At 48.5% G+C, this 22,289-nt stretch overlaps 1 protein-coding gene across 2 annotated transcripts in view; it reads right to left on the reverse strand.

Moving 5' to 3' along the window:
- WDR17 (WD repeat domain 17) overlaps positions 1-3,090 on the reverse strand; it is a 32,048-nt gene extending 28,958 nt beyond the window's left edge. For both annotated transcript variants that reach the window (XM_078602864.1, XM_078602863.1), the window contains exons 1-2: positions 2,917-3,090; positions 1,547-1,730 (exon numbers count right to left, since the gene is read on the reverse strand). In XM_078602864.1, the coding sequence (XP_078458990.1) occupies positions 1,547-1,730; positions 2,917-3,039 (307 nt within the window). In that variant the 5' untranslated portion in view covers positions 3,040-3,090. The remainder of the gene's footprint in view (positions 1-1,546; positions 1,731-2,916) is intronic.
- Positions 3,091-22,289: the final 19,199 nt, after the last annotated feature.

Raw genomic sequence — 22,289 nt, forward strand, 5'->3', positions numbered from 1 at the left:
GGGGGAAGGCCGGAGGGGGAAGGGAGAAGAGGGGGGAGGGAAAGGAGGGGGAGGTAGGGGGAGGAGGGAGGGAGGAAGAGGGGGAGGAGGGAGGGAGGAAGAGGGGGAGGAGGGGGAGAGAGGAAGGAGGGGGATGAGGGGGGAGGGAGGGAGAGGAGGGGGGGGGAAGGAGGGATGGAGGGAGAGGGAGGGAGAGGAGGGGGTGGAGAGGGGAATTGAGAGGGAGGGAGGGAGGGGGGAGGAGGACGGGGAGGAGAAGGAGGGCACGGCTGCCCCTGAAGTTCGCGACTCAGGTTCAAACCCCTGACTACACTTTTGATGCGGCCACGTGTCTCAGCGGACGAGCCAGCGACCCACAGTCCAAACGTCCCGAGTTAACATCCTCGTTGTGGGTCCACTCAGGCTGGCATCCCTCCGGGGGGTGTGAAAATGAAAAATGAGCATCGCTCTGCGGCGAAGTCGACAGTGGTTCACCTACGGATGGACTCTTCGTTCCTGCCATGGGAATGTGGAATATGCACCAATGGCCCAGACAAATGTTTGTTAATTAAAAAAATTGCACTGTCATTTGACTTAGCGTCGATAAAACAAAAATCTGTACAAATTTATTGTAATTTGTGTCCCCCCCCCAAAAAAAAATACATACATGGAAAAGCTGCCAGGGTCTGGGCAACAACACCACTCCTCCTGCACACGAGGCGGCGGTGACGAGGGGACCTCGCGCGGCACAACACGACACGACATTCATAAGCAGTTGCCCCGTTTGTGCAATTAACGCAGAACGCACAAATCCTATGACGCACGAGCGTTCAAAATGAAAGAAAAAAAACCCGATGACGACAACGGCAACAACGTCCGTGCTTGCGACAACAAAAAATATCGGCGAAATTGTGGTTTGCAACCTCTCGCTCGACCCTGGCACGATCTCTGTTGTGTCCATCACAAGCAGCGGCTTGCTGCTTGCTGTACCTTCCAGGAGGAAGGGTGCGTGTAGGTTGCAGTGTGCGCAGGGGGGAATGTCAGCCGCCACATTACCAAGGCACAACGCGAATCGTGTGAACAAGCGAAGGACTTAGCACCGCGTGCGAGCTGTCTCTGTGATGGTGGCTTTTTGTGATTGGAGAGAGACTTAGGGACCATTATTCTGGATTGGGGGTCAGGCACCTTACCAGTGTTGAGAACCACATCGTAGTTGGATGCACTTTGTTGCGATGTGCGTGCCGCGTGTTCTATAACGATGTCTCAAAGTGTCCCCCCGTATCCCCCATTTCCCCCATGCGCACCCACGTCCCACTTGCCCCCCCTTGCCCCCCATGCCCCATATCCCCCGTGTCCCCGTGTGTCCCACGTATCCCCATGTCCCGTGCCCCCTGTATCCTTCATGCCCTCCGTGCCCCCGTGTTCCCCTTGCCCTCCGTGCCCACGTGTTCCCATTGCCCCCATGTCTCCCCCGCCCCCCTATCCCCCCCCCGCCCCCTAGCCCCCCCCGCCCCCCCACTCCCTAGCCCCACCCCCCTAGCCCCCCCCCCCCCCGCCGTGTGCCCACCTTTAGTGGCGTCTAGCCGCGCCACCACGCGCTGCTCGGCCACGTTCCACACCACGAGGAGGCTGTCGGCGCTGGCGCTGGCGAAGACGTCGGCGCTGTGCGGGCTCCACGCGATCGCCGTGATCGTCTTCTTGTGCTCGGACATGATGGCGCGCAGCTTGAACTCATTGTAGCGCTGGTCCAGCTGACGGGCAACGGCAAGCGCAGGCGGCGTCATGCGGTGGAATTCCTTTCACCCGTTACCCTATTATTAGAAATTATTTTTTTTACAAAAATTGTATGGAACCAGGTAAGGCCCACTGAGCTGAACAGATTTTTTTCAGAAGCGACCTGACCACAAATGATAGCTCAACGAAGTGGCTTATTAACATCACGTGGCAATTTATGGCAGGCAAATACTCTTAAGCGCACGTCGATTCTGAACGTGGAGGGAGAAACCGGAGGACGGACCCGGAGACAAATCCACACGACGACGGGGAGAACATGGAAACTCCAAATATAGAGCAAGCGTCAGGGTTGGGATCGAACCCACGACCTCCTGTATACCAGGCGAGGTTGTTAACATCTCGACACCCCGATGGCTTCTGTTATCCGCCACCCCAACCGATCCGTGGATTTTTTTTGCAAATGAAGTGAGCAGACCCAGAATGTTGGAACATCCATCCGGGGACATAACACCGCGTTTAAGAACACATGACCCATTGTGAAAATGTCAGACAGGTGAACGTGTCTCGAAAGTGACACGGTTATGCCGTGCTATCACCACCACACCTGGGTGAGGCCCGTTAATTGGTCAGAGAGGATATGCGAGGCTGTCCATGCAGTGGTCGCGCAGGTCTGCAATCCAGGGTTGGTGGCTCGTACAAATGTTGTGAAACTCCCTTCCCGTGGGCATTGAGGTGATAAACTCTGGCTCGCCAGCAGAAGGCAGTACAGCAAAGTGTGGACTCTAAGGGATCGAGTGTTTCCCCCTCGCACGCGCGGGTTTTCTCCGGGCACTCCGCTTTCCTCCCAAATGTAAACACGCATTAATTGGCCAATGACACATTCATTTAGAGAAGACTGCAGAACTTGGGCAATTGTTGATAACACCAGCTAGCCGCGTGGCTGCTGCTGCTGCCTTCTCGCTCATCTGTCGCGCCTCGAGTCGCCCCCCCCTCTCTCTCTCCTTCTCTCTACGAGATCAAAGAAGCGAGTAACCGCACGTGCGGCGGCATCGCAGCACCACGAAGCCAAGTCCATTATCGTTGCGCCACAATTGCGTGCGCGCAAACACGCTGGGACTTCTTAGCCGAAACGGCACACCGATCGAAGGTGCGCGACCGGCGGGACGGTGCGCGCGCGTGTCGGCCCGTCTGGGCGTGATGTACCTCGTACACGTAGATGGCGAGCGTGGCGCAGTAGGCGAAGCGGCCTCCGCTGGCAGCGCACACGTCTTTGTTCCACGGCTGGCACCCGGCGGCCAGCAGCCCCACCTGCTTGACGCGAGACATCTCCACCAGCAGCGCTCACCCGACTCCCCGCACCCACCCCACCTCTCTCTCTCACCTGCCGGTGGGCACAGGTGGGGGGGGGGGGGGACAGGGGGGCAGGGTCAACAAAGTGAGATTCGCATCAATGCAAGACATTTGGCAATAACACTGTGGCCTTGGAGAGGTTGGACTGCGATGTTGTATGTGATAGGTGACGTTTGGGGCGACGGGCCTGCTTCGCGGGACATACCTGAAGAAGCGACATTGCCCGAAACGTTGCCTTTTATACATTGTGTCTCCTTTTAGGCCCGCAGTGTGTATGACCAGTGCCTGTGCACCGCTGCCGCTGCAGTCTCGCCAAATTATTTGTTTGATAATTACAGGGGAACTCTCGATTTTGAGGTCATAGGCGGTGGGTGGGAGGGGGCTCAGGTGAAACTAAATCACGGCTAATGCAAGACACACATCAACGAGGCAATGTCTGTGTGGTGCAGCGGTGAATGCGAAGAATGTTGCCCTCTGGTTTTGATTGCTCAACGATTTGACAGGCGTGCTCGCCAATTCACTTGCGGTCACATGAGCTCCGAGTCACCGAGCCTCTTGCTCGGGATGAGAAACAAATTGTTAAGCTCAAAGCGCGCGTCACGATCAAACCAACCACGCACAATCTGCATCTCGTGTCTATCTTATTACAGACCAATTCAGACCTTATTAGTCACCTCGTGCCCTTTATTCATCTGAACGTTCACCCTACAAAGTCCCATCGCAAGGGAGAAACACAATTGCTGTTTGTGCACGAACTGAAACGGCTGGACGCCGTATGGACCTAAAAACTCAATTTCTCTGTACAAGAATAGTACTGGGTAAACCGAATGGGTTGACTGCGATGGTGGCGTAGTGACTACATTATCAGTGGCGTAGTAACTACATTATCAGTGGCGTAGTGACTACATTATCAGTGGTGTAGTAACTACATTATCAGTGGCGTAGTGACTACATTATCAGTGGTGTAGTAACTACATTATCAGTGGCGTAGTGACTACATTATCAGTGGCGTAGTAACTACATTATCAGTGGCGTAGTGACTACATTATCAGTGGCGTAGTAACTACATTATCAGTGGCGTAGTGACTACATTATCAGTGGCGTAGTAACTACATTATCAGTGGCGTAGTGACTACATTATCAGTGGCGTAGTGACTACATTATCAGTGGCGTAGTAACTACATTATCAGTGGCGTAGTGACTACATTTTCAGTGGTGTAGGGACTACATTATCAGTGGCGTAGTGACTACATTATCAGCGGCGTAGTAACTACATTATCAGTGGCGTAGTGACTACATTATCAGTGGTGTAGGGACTACATTATCAGTGGTGTAGTGACTACATTATCAGCGGCGTAGTAACTACATTATCAGTGGCGTAGTGACTACATTATCAGTGTTGTAGTAACTACATTATCAGTGGTGTAGTGACTACATTATCAGTGGCGTAGTAACTACATTATCAGTGGTGTAGTGACTACATTATCAGTGGTGTAGTAACTACATTATCAGTGGTGTAGTGACTACATTATCAGTGGTGTAGTAACTACATTATCAGTGGTGTAGTGACTACATTATCAGTAATGTAGTAACTACATTATCAGTGGGGTAGTGACTACATTATCAGTGGTGTAGTAACTACATTATCAGTGGCGTAGTAACTACATTATCAGTGGTGTAGTGACTACATTATCAGTGATGTAGTGACTACATTATCAGTGGCGTAGTATCTACATTACCAGTGGTGCAGTGACTACATTACCGGGTATATTTTGACTTAAAACGTTAGTGACTGCAGGCATTCATATTCTTGGTTCTTTCGGTAAAGTCACGTAAATAGAAAATAAAAATAAAATAAAAAATATTTTTTTAAAAAGCAAAAAACCCACGACGTATTTTTATTTTCTATCTACGTGACTTTACCGAAAGAACCAAGAAAATGCATTACCGGGGTATAATCACGTGGGCTAGATGGTGGCCGTATCGCATGCGCAAACTCATATTGGAAGAGGGGCCGAACGTACATCCGTGTTAGGTGGGAAAGCAGACTGCCAATGTTCTTCTTCGTCTTCTGTGCACGGCTCATGTCGACGCGGCACAACAACGCTCATGTTCTTTGGTTTTATCGGTAAAGTCACGTAGGTAAAACATTAAAATTAATGAAAGTTTTACCTACGTGACTTTACCGATAAAACCAAAGAATATGAATCATTGCAGTCACGAAAGCTTCAAATCTAGAATTAACGCTCATGTTACACTGGGGTCGTTGAGCCAGAGAGTTGCGCTTAGCGATTTGCAGACCGCGTCGCCGTGATGACGCCTCCTTGGTGTTTGTGAAGCGGGCGCAGAGTCAGTGTAACACAAACCTGGCTGTCGTCTCGTGAAGCCTGATGAAGCTAGTTGTAATTACTGGCGAAACGTCGTACTCAGATTGTAAATGTTGTGGCTTGGCTCTCCAACACACCGGTAAGTGCTGTACTAGTATACTACACTATACACTACACTATACACTACACTATGCACCACACTATACACTACACACTACACTATACACTACACTATACACTACTATACACTATACTATACACTACACTATACACTACACCACACACTAGTGCTGTACTAGTGACCAATTGGCACATTCTGTTTACGCGACAAACCTTACTAGTTGGCCGTGTCGGGTGGTGGCGGGTTTGACGACACATTTCTATATTTACGCGATTTAACCCCAAACAAACCGTGGCTCTGTTCTGGGTGGCCACAGCCGACGCACACCGTAGATAGTTTATTATTAAATTATATAATATTCCCCTCCCCCACCCCCCGAGTGGACACAAGTGAACTGTTGACCTTCTAAAAGTGCCGCCGTTGCTGCGAGGGTAGAGCCACAGGAGAAAGCGGTGGTGCCAGTGGTTGTCACACTGATCCGAGCAACGAGTGTATACTCATGTACAATGTGCAGACACAATGCGGGAGACACATTGTACACGTGACAATGTCTGCTTGTCTATTTAATTATTAATAATTTCTACAAGGACGCCAATGATAATTTAGCATTGTGTATTTTGATATCTAGTTTTGAATCGAACTAGAACCCGTATCGAACAGAAGAAGGTCCTCGCCTGTGAATGTCTATGTCATCATCATTGGATTAGGATTTGCATGTCATTTGCAATTAAATACACACAGCATCCTCAAGGGCTTTACATAATCAGCGAATATGGCTTTCCGTGTGACATAATAATCAGCCATTATCTATCCGCCGCTGGATGAAGGAGACCCCCGCTCCGTTGCAGTTACTCGCAATCTTGCGAAGCCGCAATCTCATCTCGTTCCTCATGGGCACCTCGAGCCGAGCGTCGGCAAGAGAGAGAACGTCTCCAACGTGCTCAGACTACACAACCGCCGGTGGCGCTCGGCAGCTGAACCTCAACGTGACTGGGCAGAGGCCCGAGGCACGAACTATTTAAACGAAACTATTTTTAAATCCTTTATATTAAGTTCACTTGCTTGCTTGCTTGTGCGCTTACGACCGTGCAAATCTTTCGGTCGTTTTTTAACCCACTTCCCGTGATCCAATCGAGCTGACATTTTGCACACAGACTCGTCGTGCGTGACAATTTATTTTCGTGAAAAAAAATTCCATAACTTTACACTTTTTAGATAATTTTTTTTTAGATTTTATTACCAATTGCTTAATGGTGGCAGGCAATCATCTGACCCATAGGTGGCAGCCATCTCAAGCCAGAGGACGAGAGGACTCTAGCCACCACGCATATAAAGGATTTATAGTGAAAAACTTTGTTTTTACGGGTTAATTTTTTAAATCCTTTATATTAAGTTCGCTTGCTTGCTTGCTTGCGTGCTTGCTTGCTTGCTTGCGTGCTTGCTTGCTTGCTTACGACCGTGCAAATCTTTCGGTCGTTTTTTAACCCACTTCCCGTGATCCAATCGAGCTGACATTTTGCACACAGACTCGTTGTGCGAGACAATTAATGTTCGTGAAAAAAATTCCCAAAATTTGACACTGTTTAGGGAAAACAAATTAAATATTTAATTACCAATTGCTTAATACTGGCAGACAATCATCTGACCCATAGGTGGCAGCCATCTCAAGCCAGAGGACGAGAAGACTCTAGCCGCCACGCATATAAAGGATTTATAGTGAAAAACTTTGTTTTTACGGGTTTACTTGTTAAATCCTTTATATTAAGTTCGCTTGCTTGCTTGCGTGCTTGCTTGCTTGCTTATGACCGTGCAAATCTTTCGGTCGTTTTTTTAACACACTTCCCGTGATCCAATCGCGCTGACATTTTCCACACAGACTCGTTGTGCGTGACAATTAATTTTCGTGAAAATTTTTTTCCAAAATTTTACACTGTTTAGGGAATTTTTTAAAAATATTTAATTACCAATTGCTTAATGCTGGCAGACAATCATCTGACCCATAGGTAGCAGCCATCTCAAGCCAGATGACGAGGGGACTCTAGCCGCCACTCATATAAAGGATTTATAGTGAAAAACTTTGTTTTTACGGGTTAATTTTTAAAACTAAAAAAAACATTCTTGTTTTATTTTACCAGGTGAGGCCCACTGAGCTATGAAGCTTGTTTCAGACGCGACATGGCCACAAATGGTCAAATTTCGTTTTTTTTAAATATAAAAACACATCCCAGCTTTTGTTCACCTCTTTGTCTCATCATTTGTTTATCCCGATCCACCATTAGGAATAATTGCCCGAGGTATGGGCACATTTTGCTTTGATTTCCACGCAGCTGTCTCTCCAGCAATGATTGCGTTGAGTAAACTTCTGTGTGCGTGACTTGCTGAGCTCAGATTTATATGCTGTATATGAATGTCATTCAAGCAAGACTTTTTTTTCCACTTTGCCCCCAACTTTCAGCGCACGTTCCGTTACACAACACCAGTGGTTTCATAATTCACAGTGAGAACATCCGTTTGTATCATCATTGCTTCTGAAGGGATTTTAATCTGGTGCTTAAAAGCAGTCCAAAGTCTACTACAACCCCTTGAACCTATAGTTTTGTTAGATATCTATTAGACATTGCCTATAATTCGCTCTGTCCCCTCTTGAACAATATTACCGTGTAACGGGAACAACAACAGCGTGTGAGAGATCATCATCACTCATGTGCTGTATTTTCAAAGCAACGCAAAAGTAGGTAAAAACGAGCGGAGACGGGATGATGATCATGCTAACTGCGATATCTGTGCAAAGGTGATAATGATTTGTAAATTGGTATTGGAAAGGATTACAAGAGAGAACATCTATTATACTTATCCCCCAGCAAGGACATGAAGATAATGAACTCTTTAAAAAAGTAATTGAGAAAAAGGACATCGAGTAGAGCAAATGGAAAATTTAGAAATTACATCGATTTCTCATGGACAACCCCAATACTGGCAAGGATGCCAATGTATGTATATTGTGCCATACATGTGAATATATATACTGGATACACTGCCTGTATGTGTACTGTACTGTACTCTGAGTGTGGAACTGTGGCGCAGTGCTGATCTCTTCTGCGCTACGAATTCGTCAACCCTACTTTTACATTCCAGGCCACAGCTAACATCGATGGCGAGTAGCATCTCTTGAACAGGTTCTGGGCGGTGGGCCGGCGCACTCGACTTTAAATGAGCACGGCAGCTGGTGCTGCGTGTAAGATTAAACAGTGAAAGGCAAAGGCGACCGGGCATGGTGATGTCCCACAAAACGACTGGTGCACCGTAACGGCCGAGATAACAGCACTTGCCCTAGCAGTCTGCTAAAGCTATATGGGGGATATGAGTCTTTGTATGTGTGTATGTGTGTGTACTGTATGTACAAGTTTAACTGTGTGACACACACGTGCACACACTGGGTGCCATCACCTCTCCGCTGTAGGTGACTCCACGCCGCTCACTCGCCCCTGCACGACCCACGCATGGGAGGGCGATTTCCACCTCGGCTCCCACTCTTCGTTGTGCGGTGAGAGAGTGCGATACGGGGAGAGATTGAGAGAGCGTGGTGGGGGGGGGGGGAGATGGGAGAGTAGGGGGTGAGTGGGAGACAGGAAGAGTGAAAGAGCAAGGAGAACTCGGAGTGCAGGGAGAACTGGCTGTGCAGAGATGGTGGAATTATTGGGTAGAGTGGGAGAGCAGGGAGAGTTAGAGAGCAGAGAAGTTGAAGGGCTGGTGGAGTGGGATGGCAGAGAGAGAGAGAGAGCGCAAGAAGAGTGGGAGAATGGGAGAGTGGGGATAATTGGGAGAATGGGGAGAAATGGGAGAGTGGGAGAGAGTGGTGGAGAGAATGGCAGCGAGAGCGGGAGAACTGGGAGAGGCGGGAGGGGGGCACGAGAGCGGGGATAGTAGGAAAGTAGGGTGAACGGGGAGAGTCGGGGAGAGAGAAGAGTGTGAGAGAAGGGAGAGTCGGGGGGACCGGTGAAACAGGACGCGCGGGAGAGCTGGGAACGCTCTGGAGGCCTCGCCGTGCCAGACCTGAGCGCAGTGCGCGCCTCGTCTCGTTGCGAACTCCAGTCACGTCTCCCTCCCTCCCTCTCTCCCTCCCCCTTGCTCCCTCCTTCCCCCTTGCTCCCTCCTACTCCCTACTCCACCGCCTGAAATATCCACCACTCACACGGGCGCTGTCCACACAGGGGGTGCTGAATCCACCGACACGGGGGAAGGAGGGGAAACTGGGGGAGGGGATTATGGGGCGGGGGGGGGGGCAAGGGGAGGGGCTGGGAAAGCAGATGAGCAGCGCTGGATTAATTAAACTAATCACGATACCGTTGATTTTACCGATTCCGGGACACGATTCGATTCAGTAAGTGACTCCATGTTTCGCGATACAAATGAAACGGAAAGAAACTATTCCTTCTGGTGTAATTCATGAGTGTGAGAATCGATTTAATTTACGAATCGTTACGCCTCGGTGTTTTACAATCATCCAACGATTCGTTTTGTTATATCGAGTCCAAGGTTTACAGCGAGCGCAGTGTATGAATTCGTTATGTTTTATTGGTATGTGCTGTACTTTTGCGTGATTCACAGCACTAAGAAAAATATGAAATCTATTCAATGCACGTATGCAGTTCGTTACTATTTAAATGTGATTGACAAATCTGTTGAGTTGTTTTGTTATTTAATGTGAACCAAACTCGTGAATCGGATCGAAGCAGGAATCGTGACAAATCATGGATTCATGGAGGAGGGGGGAGGGGTCAATTGGGGGTGAGGGGCGGGGCTGGGAGGGTGAGGGGCGGGGCTGGGAGGGTGAGGGGCGGGGCTGGGAGGGTGGGGGGCGGGGCTGGGAGGGTGAGGGGCGGGGCTGGGAAGCTGAGGGGCGGGGCTGGGAGGGTGAGGGGCGGGGCTGGCAGAATGGTATGTAAAGTGGGGCTTTGGGTCACGCCGATGGTGGAGACTGGTCACGGAGTGGCAGCCAAAGCAGGGATCAAACGCCCGAGAGACGACCACCGCGCAGGAGACGGAGCAATGAAGATCAGCTCGTGCGCGAGAGGGAGACGGATTGTCGCAGCAACCGGGGAGATAATGGCCATGGCTTTTGGGGATTCCTTCATCCAGCAGTGGATATATGATGGCCGATGCTACTGATGGTGAGCTTGGGTCGAAATTAAAGGTGAAGAGGTGGGGAGGGGGGGACGTGAGACCGGGGTGATGGATGAGAGGAGGGGGGATGGGTGGGTGTGTGAGGGGAGGGGGGGAGAGGTTAATGGGATGAGGGCAGAGGCTGTTGCCGGAGTGAGGAGAGGGGGTTAGGGGGATAAGGAATGGGGGGGGGGGGTAGGGAGATGAGGGGGGGGGTCCAGGGGACGAGGGGAGGGGGCTGCTGGGTTCAGGCTAAAGGTTTCGGGGGGTGAGAGATGAGCAAAGGAGTTAGGGAGGGTGAGGGGAGGGGCCTCGTGGGATAAGAGGAGGGGGTGGGGGAGGGGTAAGTGGGGTCTGAAAGGGGGAGGAGGAGGGATGCCCAGACAAAGCAATTGAATGGCGACGTTAAATACCCGCGCAGCCAATCAGAAGCACGGCGTTGGGTTGTTCTCCGTTGCTTCGCAACCCCACTTATCAACCGCAGAGAGGGGGCGGGGTGGAAGGGTCACGTGGTCATTTTGGACCGTACCAAGACGCAATGCGAAAGAGGGGGGGGCATTGGTGATGATGATGGGTGATGATGGTGATGGGTGGTGATGATGGGTGATGGGTGGTGATGATGATGGTGATGGGTGGTGATGATGATGGGTGATGATGGGTGATGGGTGGTGATGATGGGTGATGGGTGGTGATGATGATGGTGATGGGTGGTGATGATGATGGGTGATGATAATGGTGATGGGTGGTGATGATGATGGGTGATGATGATGGGTGGTGATGATGGGTGGTGATGGGTGGTGATGATGATGGGTGATGATGGGTGATGGGTGGTGATGATGGGTGATGATGGGTGATGATGATGGGTGATGATGGGTGGTGGTGATGATGGGTGATGATTGGTGGTGGTGATGGTAATGGGTGGTGATGATGGGTGATGGGTGGTGATGATGATGGTGATGGGTAGTGATGATGATGATCATGGGTGATGATGATGGGTGATGATGATGGGTGGTGATGATGATGGGTGGTGATGATGATGGGTGGTGATGATGATGGGTGGAGATGATGATGGGTGATGATGATGGGTGATGGGTGGTGATGATGATGGTGATGATGATGGGTGATGATGGTGATGGGTGGTGATGATGATGGGTGATGATGGGTGATGGGTGGTGATGATGATGGGTGATGATGGGTGATGGGTGGTGATGATGATGGGTGATGATGGTGATGGGTGGTGATGATGGGTGATGGGTGGTGATGATGATGGTGATGGGTGGTGATGATGATGGGTGATGATGGGTGATGGGTGGTGATGATGGGTGATGGGTGGTGATGATGATGGTGATGGGTGGTGATGATGATGGGTGATGATAATGGTGATGGGTGGTGATGATGATGGGTGATGATGGGTGATGGATGGTGATGATGATGGGTGATGATTGTGCATCATCTGCAGATGACGTGCACACGCAGCGTAAAATATGTGCGCGTGGCCTCAAAGTGCACCTAGCCTGGCACAGGCGCCGTGGTAACGTCACCGGCGAGTCCAACATTGGTATTGCGAGGGAGCAGTGTGCACTTTGCTTGTGATAAACACATTGGGTCAGCAACAAACAGCACTATCCACATAGCCTGCCCACCCGCCGCTGACCTTCACCAACCCCCACAGACGCGACATACCGAGAGAGCTTTCGGGGAAATGCCTTCATCCAGCAGTGGATTGACAAGAGTTTGTATATTATACATTATTATTCTGTGTGTGTCTGTGCAGTATCCAGATGTCTTGTGACCCCCATGTAATGGTCCTTTAAAACAATTAAGTAATGGTTATTCGTTCGTTCATAAGAGTTATTTCAAACAGAAATGGATATGCAAAGGGCAACACGTGTTATGGGTCAATGAAGCTGTGGGTCACAAGACATCTGGAGCACCCTGTACACAGGGAATGGGTCCCCCGCCCCTGCGGAGACACAGGTGTGCATTCAATTATCAACACCACCCCGCGGCGTCTATGGCAACCAGATGGTTTCCATAGCGAGTGGAAGGAGGGGCACCGTCCCCCCCATAACCCCACACCACCACACCACCTCACACCACACACACCTTACACCACCTCACACCACATTCACCTTACACCACATACACCACACCACCTCACACCACACACACCTTACACCACCTCACACCACATTCACCTTACACCACATACACAACACCACCTCACACCACACACACCCTACACCACCTTACACCACATTCACCTTACACCACATACACCACACCACCTCACACCACACACACCCTACACCACCTTACACCACATTCACCTTACACCACATACACCACACCACCTCACACCCCACCTCATACCACACCCCCCTTACACCACCTTACACCACCACACATCTTACGCCCACAACAACCGCCATTCGCCACTAAGTGGCGGTGACGTCACCCACACACACCACCTCACACACCTTACACCACCTTACACTACCACACACCGCAAACACCTCACACCACACCCACACCCACCACCACACACCGCCTTACACCACCTCACACCACCTTACACCACCACACACCGCACACATCTTACACCACCTCACACCACACCGACATACACCTTACACCACCTTACACCACCACACACCGCAAACACCTCACACCACCTCACACCACCACACACCTTAAGACCACCTACCACCACCACCACACACCTTACACCTCCACACACCGCACACACCTTACACCACCACACACCGCACACCACCCAACCACCCACACCTTACACCACACACACATTACACCACACACACAATACACACCTCACACCACACACACAATACACACCACACACACAATACACACCACACATACAATACACACCACCCACATCCTTACACCTCACACACCATACACACCACACACACCATACACACCACACACAATACACACCTCACACCACACACACAATACACACCACACACACACATCATGCACGCACGCACACTTCACCCTCCTGACAGGGGGCCCTTAATGGCAGGTGATTAGCCACGGCCTGCGGGGACAATTATAATGCGGTCGTATCAAGTCGCGTGAACACGCGCCAGTGCTGATGTGAATAATTATTACTTCATAATTACCACTAACATTTCCCCAGCCACAATGCGTTATGCTTCACGCACTAAATACCTCTGATACCCAGTTAGTCGTAATAATATGATGAGTAAGACAAGCTTTTTGACTATATTTACTTACGGCCTCGTGTCATTTCACGACTGGACGAAAGTTGTTTGACCATACTTCACCACACTGGTCAGTGCGGGTTAGTGAATTAGGGGAAGGGGACTAGGACTGAGATCAGATATCGCTTGATCGCCACTGATGTCGACGGGTTCATGGCACAGTGCGCTAACCACTGCGCCACCACTCCCCCAGTCAAATACTATATTGTTATTACACTGTGGTATTTTCATCAACCCACACTGCCTGGTTAAAGAGCCGCCACGACCCGCATGGCGTGGGAGGCCCTCATTTAGCAGCGGATTGACAAACAATGTCTAATTTGATATTCATCTGGCAATGTCTCAAATCCGTGAGTCTGCCCGTAGCCTCAGTTTCTGTCTTGGAATGTATCGCAATCGGAATCCTTGCATTGGTATTCATTTAATTTGAATGGCATTCACGTAAGCACGCTGAACCACAGAGATGCGTTACCTCCACTATACAATACAGAAACGCCTGACCAAAAACAAAACCCTTAGCCACGCTGGCACGGGGATATATTTTTATTTATATATTTCAAGGGAGCAGTTTCCACGTTGGGGAATTAGGCGAAACCCACAGGTGTCGAAATCAGCCTCTTCTTACAACAGATAAGTGCTCAACCCTGACACTGTATCTACATTGTCAATGGAGTTGTTGCGATGAGTCAATTATGAAGACCATTAACCAAGTATCAAATTATGATCCGCTCCTTCTATTGTATTGTGCTCGATTGCACGGACGCGTTTGAATGTGGTGTCCGCCCACACATTCCTGCCTCGCGAATGCGGGAAACCCCTTACAAGCCACGCCCCCATCGTGACGCGCAATTGTGCCGGTAACGTCACCAAGCCCAAACCCGTCACCTCCCGTTCAGCGGCACATATGGGCACAGAAATTCGCCTTTCTGAATGAATGAGGATGCGGAATCGCTTTTTTGCTCTGTTCGTTTGCAATTTCTGGGGGGGCTTCAAGCACAGTGGCACTTTCCACCAGCCCCCACCGACCACCCCCCCGCACCCACTTTCCTCTTTTCGACCAAGTTTTTATACGTAACATCTCACATGTTTATAAAAGAAAACGTTAAATGTGACCCCTCTGGATTATAACAAAGGCACTCAACACGTTCGTCAATAACTCTTGTGGCCTTAAAAGTAAACATATACAATAGGCGACGTTTTTGGCAATGACCCTTCTCCCTGGCACATAAATGAGCAATGCATTAACTTGATGAAGAGAAGTGTTTGCATCAATCGATGTGGATCACCACATGCCAAGAAACCATGCTTGGTATGTTAGGAGTTGATGGCAACCCTTAGATCAATTCAACCGGTCTTGAATCAATTCAATCCAAAACAGCAAAATATGTTTTAATTTTTGTTTCGTTCATATTGGATCGTTTTTTTTGTTAACAGAGTAATCATACATATACAGCCCCACCGCTATGGACGGACAGACGGAGGGAAGTTGTAAAATGTAAAACACTAAAACAGGAACGGAGTATAAAAGAGTGAAAGGAAAGCGGAGACAGAAGCGAGTGATTGTTTTCTGTTAAGTTTATTTCGTTTAACCGGACGAGAACCCAAGGAACAAAGATAAAGTATCACTTGCAAGAGTGACCTGGGTCACCGGGGATGGCAGTAGCAACACCCGACGAACTACAAATACATCCGAACAAGAAGACACCGTTAAGCGCTTTCATCATCAAACTACGGCCCATAACATCTAACGGAGAGTGCCTTTGCCTACAGAGGTCGGGCAGTTCACAAACATTGGTTCAAGCAAGCCCGAATCTGCCGATGAGACGATGAAGATGGGCACCTGTCCAGAGTTTAGCTCGTGTTGAACCAACGCTGCAGAAATGACGCACTCCCAGAAGGCCGTGTGGCTGATAAAATGTTTACAAAATACTTCAAATGGCCTCTGTGGAGGGGAGGTTTATGTGAAGGCGGTATATTGTCTGCTTAATTATTGTGTTGCTTATACTGTATTCTCCACAGGGATGGACGCTCCTATGAGAGAAGTGGATTTATTAACCGAAACGATTGGACCAGCAAACGTTTAATGGGACTTAGGACTTTGATATAGTGATGTCTGTCTCAACACACCCTGCGAAAGAAAGTAACCGTATTAAATGTTTCTAATAATTTGCTGAAGATCATGCCCTTTGGTTCTTATAAAGAATGGCATCAACTAATCTGAGAATATTCATATTTTCTCCATTCCTATTAGTTTATTTACGTTTCCCATACATTTTTGGACCAGCATCTTATAATTCTGCTGTGAATAACTCTGACGAAAGCGTGCCTCCTCGTCTGACTCTCCGTCTCACGTGCATTCTGATGCCTGTTGTTCATGTGATACATACCTTCACATAAGCCGCCATATATTTGCAAGGACCATCGTGTCTCGTCATATACTATTTTGTCTCGAAAGATACCCATCATGTATAGACCCATACTATCACGTCAATACAAAACAAACCATCATACCCAAGCATGTACCATCACGTCCCGGCATGTACCATCTTGCTTTGTGGATTTGGCGAGGTGTGAATATGAATGGGAGGCAAGCATGAGGTCCTTAGTCTCGCTCGCGTGATTTCAGACTAACCCCCCCCCCACATCACGACAATGGAATGCACTTCCACGCACAGCACCCGACCCACGCACCTATATAGACCCATTAATGGAATGGATTTGCCGTATTCTTCAGAAAGTGGACGCACCAAAAACTTGTGCCCGGTGTCAAAGTACGCAAAGGCAAAGACCGCCCCCCCGTATAACTTTTGACACACTATTGAAGCGAGTACCATTAGCGAGCACCTGTTAAGGCTGGCACGGGCCACGAGATGGCCGGATGTGACCAACACCACATCCGGCCACCTTTGTCTCCCCAGTTGTAGTCTTTTTACACACCGCATCAGGTACTCATTTAAGGCTGAGTTGACCTAAGGTAGGCCCAGCATGGGTCACAGATCACTGGTGTTGGCCGTGAGCGGTATTCGAACTCGGGTTGCTGGGAAAGCTGATCACACACACACACTACTGCATAAGATGCACCCCAACTTTTTATTTGAAAAACATTGGGGGGTAAAAGTTCCTATTATAATACGGAACATACGGTACTTTAAAACGACAGGATAAATAACCCAAATCACACGCAAGGCATGCTTCTTGAGCAACTGCTGCAGGCTTTGTAATAAACTTTGTTTTCTTAAGCGAATTATTTGGTCAAGCTGCTTCTGCTTGCAGCGTCGGCAAAGGTGCACAGGAACAAACAAAACAAAGTCAAGGCATTCGTCAATAACAATGTGGCCTTAAATTTCGATTTAAAGCTTTCGTGACTGCAGGGATTCATCTTCTTGGTTCTTTCGGTAAAGTCACGTATTTTCCTTCTACGTGACTTTACCGAAAGAACCAAGGAAATGTGGCCTTAATTTTAAAAAGGCGACGTTTTGGGCAATGGCCCTTCATAGCACAGATGGGGTCATAGCGCAGAACGTCACCTATCACTGTATATATCGTTTTCTTCTTCTTCTAAGGACGAATGTGTGGAGTGTTTCTGCTTTCTTGAGCTACCGTCGTATTCTCCGGATGATAAGACGCACCACCCCACCCACACCTCTTCTGTTTCAAGGGTTGGGTTGTGCGATTGAAGTGGAATCGTTTTGTCGCCAAAAGAAACGCGTGGCGCCTCGCCCCCAGACAGGAGGCCACAGCAACGACATGAATGAAGGCTTAGGAGAAGAGGTGTTTTGAATGTACATTGACATCCCTTGTTGTCACTCCACTGCTGGATGGAGGCCTCCTCCCCCACTCCGAGAGTTGCTTGGCCATACCTCGCCCGCGGTAAAAGTGCAGGGGCCGGTGCCCGGTTCAGATATTATTTGCCACTCATTAAAGTTAGCCGTGGCCTGGAATCTAACTGAGTTGACCAGCATTATAGTGGGGTGCGCTAACCACTGCCCACCACCGCTTTACCTCCGAGCAACAATAAAAAATATTGCCCTGTATACAGGAAAGCCGATATGAACCCCAGGGCCCATTTTTTAGGGGATTCTGCATTTCGATGTTTGCCCAATTCCACGTGTGAGTATTTGGCTTCGTGTGAGAGAGCACCTGGAGAAAACAAGCGTGCGAGGGGATAGCGCTCAGAGGGCCACACAGATGGATTCAATTCACGTATGTCGATCCAAGTGAAATGTGTTGTTTGGGAACAAAACACACTGCTTTGCTGCCATCTCCTGGCCACCTCCTCTGCCTCGCCACGTAGAATGACATAAGACTTTCATCCGTCAGCCTTTAAGCAAACTGATTATTGTTTAAATCGTATTTGTTTAGCTCTTAATTTGGCAAAATTCCATCTCCAAGAATTACCAATGATCAATGTCACTGTTATGCGACGAACATACATACTCTCGGTGGCAGAGCGGGTGGGGAGGTGCTGGCCTCTTGCCGTGTGGACCACAGGTCACTTAAGGTATCTTTGGGGTAACTCTGTGTTGTCCACTTCCGCGGGCGGTTTTTACAATCTATCACGAAGGGGGGTTGTAACAGTCCTGCGAGAGATCCAAAACGGAGTCTCCGTCTCAAGACATGCCAAGAATAAAATTGGGAAGTAAAATATCAGAAATATATTTTTTAAAAATACAACTGCATCTCCGCGTTTAAACAGAGAGACACTTTGACTTCTGAATAAAGTTTAAATTTTATATAAATTTAAGGACAAAAAAAACACAACGCAAGACAGCATTGTCAGAGCAGTGTCTGCTTCCACGCTCAAGTGGACAATATCAGCCGCCTCGCTATTCACAGCAGACAAAGGCCAACCGAGGCGACCTGGGCGTGAAATCAATGGCTATTAAATGACAGAGATAATGGAGGGGACAAAGAGAAATGTGTGGCCATGGCAAAACGGACCTCCGTGGTCGCCCGTGTGGCGTCAAAGATAAAATGGCATCGACATGAATGATTGCGCTCGCGTGTCTGGAACGTGTCCCAGCCACGCGGGCACAAGAGTGTGGTGCTGATGGTGTCTGCGTGGCTGCAGGCGATGGATGTGGCCATGGCAGTGATGTAAGGAGCATGATGATGGTGGTGGTGGGTGGGTGTGTGGTTGGTGGTGATGGTGGTTTCTGTGTGTGTGTGTGGATAGTAGTGATGATATTGGTGTGAGTGTGAGTGATGAGGTTGGTGGTGGTAATGGTGAGTGATGGTGATGTTGGTGATTAAGGACAATAGGGATGCACGGGAGAGGATGCAGGCGAAGTTGAATGAGCACAGGAAGGAAATCAGAAGCGGGCACAGGATATGACCGCTCACTGGCAGAAACAAGCAGAGGAGATGGAAGATAATGGTGTAAGTCAGGGGTCGGCAACCTGCGGCTCCGGAGCCGCATGCGGCTCTTTTGAACCTTGACCGCGGCTCCGGGGCGGATGCTAGCGAGGGGAGGAGGCGCACTGTGACACCTGCTCTGGCGTTGCCGCTGCTGACAGGTCGCCGCTCCGCTCCACACTGCCCGCCCGGTGACAGGCAATAACGTTGCCGTTGCTTTGTCACATGTTTGGAAGAAGTAAAAACCTTCCTGGGCAGCAAAGAGCTCACCTTTGCTGAGCTGGAACAGCCAGAGTGGCTGGAAAAATTACATTTTATGGTAGACATGACAGCACATCTAAACACGCTAAATACAACCCTTCAGGGGAAAGGAGGCACATCCCTGCACATGCTGGAGGAGGTTTTGGCATTCGAGCGCAAGTTGACAGTGTTTGTCAAAGATTTACAGAGAGGTACACTGTCTCACTTTCCCTCTTTGAGAGAGTTCAAACAAAGTCATGATACGATAAATTTGGAATATTTCAAGTCTGCAATCACCACAATGCAAAGTTCGTTTGGGAAACGATTCTGTGAGTTCAGAGAGGAAAAAACGACATTATCCTTCCCTGTCACTCCCCTGGCGATCGATCCATCCCTATTGAATATGACTGCATTTGCAGGTGTAAGTCAACCTGATCTTGAGATGGAACTGGCCGATATAGCCGACAAAGATATATGGGTGTCCAAGTTCAAATGCTTGACCGCTACTCTTGAGGATGTTGCCCGTCAGAAGGCCATTCTGGCTCAGAATCATAAATGGAGTGATATTGAAAACCTTCCCAAACAGGACAAACTTGTATTCGAAACATGGAATGCCATCCCCAACACTTATATAAACATGAAAAAGTATGCATTTGGAGTCCTGTCGATCTTCGGCTCCACATATGTATGTGAGCAGGTCTTCTCCAACATGAACTATATTAAAAACAAACATCGATCACGCCTCACAGATGACAGCTTGCAAGCCTGTGTGAAAATGAAGGTGACGTCTTACAGCCCTGATGTGCAGACACTGTGCACTGAGGTTCAGGAGCAAAAATCCCATTAACCAGGTAATTTAGCTATTAATTTGCAAAAATATATTTTACATTGTTAAGTGAAAAAGTCCTTTTTTTATTCAGATTGACAGCTGACTGCACGATCCTGTATATAGCAATAAGGTAAGAAACAATATATGCAGTGTTATATTTGTTTTAAATGTTGCAATGGTTTTGCGGCTCCCAGTTTATTTTTTCCTTCGGAAACGGGTCCAAGTGGCTCTTTATGTCTTAAAGGTTGCAGACCCCTGGTGTAAGTGAAGGCGCGTGTGATGGTGCCACGTGGTGGTGAGCGATGGGGACAAGGATGTGATGTTGGTGGAAATGGTGCCGCGTGTGGTGGTGATAATGTCGATAATGATGCGCGATGGTGGTGATGTGTGGGTTGTTGTGATGGTGGTGGCCTCCCGTAGGTCGACTCAGCCTCAAATTAGTACCTGGTGCGATGTGTAACCACATTGCCACTAGGAAGACAAAGGCGGCCGGGCGTGGTGCTGGCCATCCCCCACTCCCTCGTGTGCCGTTCCGGCCTTCATAGGTGCTCGCTAACATCACTTGCCCCAATAGTATGCGAAGGCTACACGGGGGATCTTTGTCTTTGTTGATCTGGTAGTTGTGTGTGGATTCTCGTGATGGTGGTGGTGATGTGTGGTTAAGTTATCACGGTAGGGGGGCACAGGTGGTGCATCGGCCAGTCATCTCAGTCGACCCATGGCACCACCTGAGTCTGCTCCCGTGACCTCCTGCCAGCGGGCGTTCGACACTTCACGTGGCCTTTAATGTGCACCTAGCCTGGCACAAGCGCCGTTTGTGACGTCACCGTCACTTAGTGGCGAATGGCGGTTGTTGTTGTGTGGATTGTAATGATGGTGTGTGGATGATGGTGGCCGTGATATTGATGGCGTTCATTGTTGACACGCTTTGCGCCGTACATTTGGATGTGAAATCTAAGATCTCGCATGAAAAAGATTGACATCTCAATGAACTCTCAGTTTAATTATTTCGTTGTTTTTTTATCGTAAATTATTGTGTATTTTATTCTTATTTTGAAGATGTTTAAAAAAAATCTTGACGGTCTTACACAATAATATTTACGGTTATTAGTGGCGAATATTCACTTATTCAGCGAAGGAGCTGTCTCGGGCTGAGCTCCAGAAAATATTTTCCCATTCCTGCCGGGTGGTGAGAGGGGGGGGATAGAAAGTTCCATACAATAATTCACGACTAATTAATCCCAATTTATGTGCAATGGCGGCTATTTGCCCCCCATTAAAAAAAAAACCTACAAAAGATGAACATCTTTCTTGATTTTAATCTTTCGTGACTGCAGAAAATCCATTCTCTTTAGTTCTTTCGGTAAAGTCACGTCAGTAGAAAAATAAAACAAAACTAAAAATAATATATCACGACGTTACGTGACTTTATCGAAAGAACCAAAGACTCAATTTCGATTTAAAGCTTTCGTGACTGCAGGGATTCATATTATTGGTTCTTTCGGTAAAGTCACGTAGAAGAGAAATAATAAAGTAATAAAAATAAAACAATATTTTATACTTTATTCTACGTGACTTTACCGAAAGAACCAAGAAAACCCAAGACTACTAAAATATTCTTAAGTTTTTTCGGTAAAGTCACGTAGGTAAAAACATTAAAAAGTAAAATAAAATAAAAATCACGACGTTTCGGAGGCAACACAAGCTTCCGTCTTCAGGTGGAAGCTTGTGTTGCCTCCGAAACGTCGTGATTTTTATTTTTATTTTACTTTTTAATGTTTTTACCTACGTGACTTTACCGAAAAAACCTAAGAATATGAATCATTGCAGTCACGAAAGCTTCAAATCTAGGACTACTAAAATCTTTGCTTCTCTTACTCTTTACAATTGCAAAATCGCCGCGGTACCTTAGCTGGGGCGGGGCGGTGGGCGGTCTCCAA

This window comes from Lampetra planeri, chromosome 19, assembly GCF_965212315.1.
Source record: "Lampetra planeri chromosome 19, kcLamPlan1.2.h2, whole genome shotgun sequence".
Lineage (NCBI taxonomy): Eukaryota > Metazoa > Chordata > Hyperoartia > Petromyzontiformes > Petromyzontidae > Lampetra > Lampetra planeri.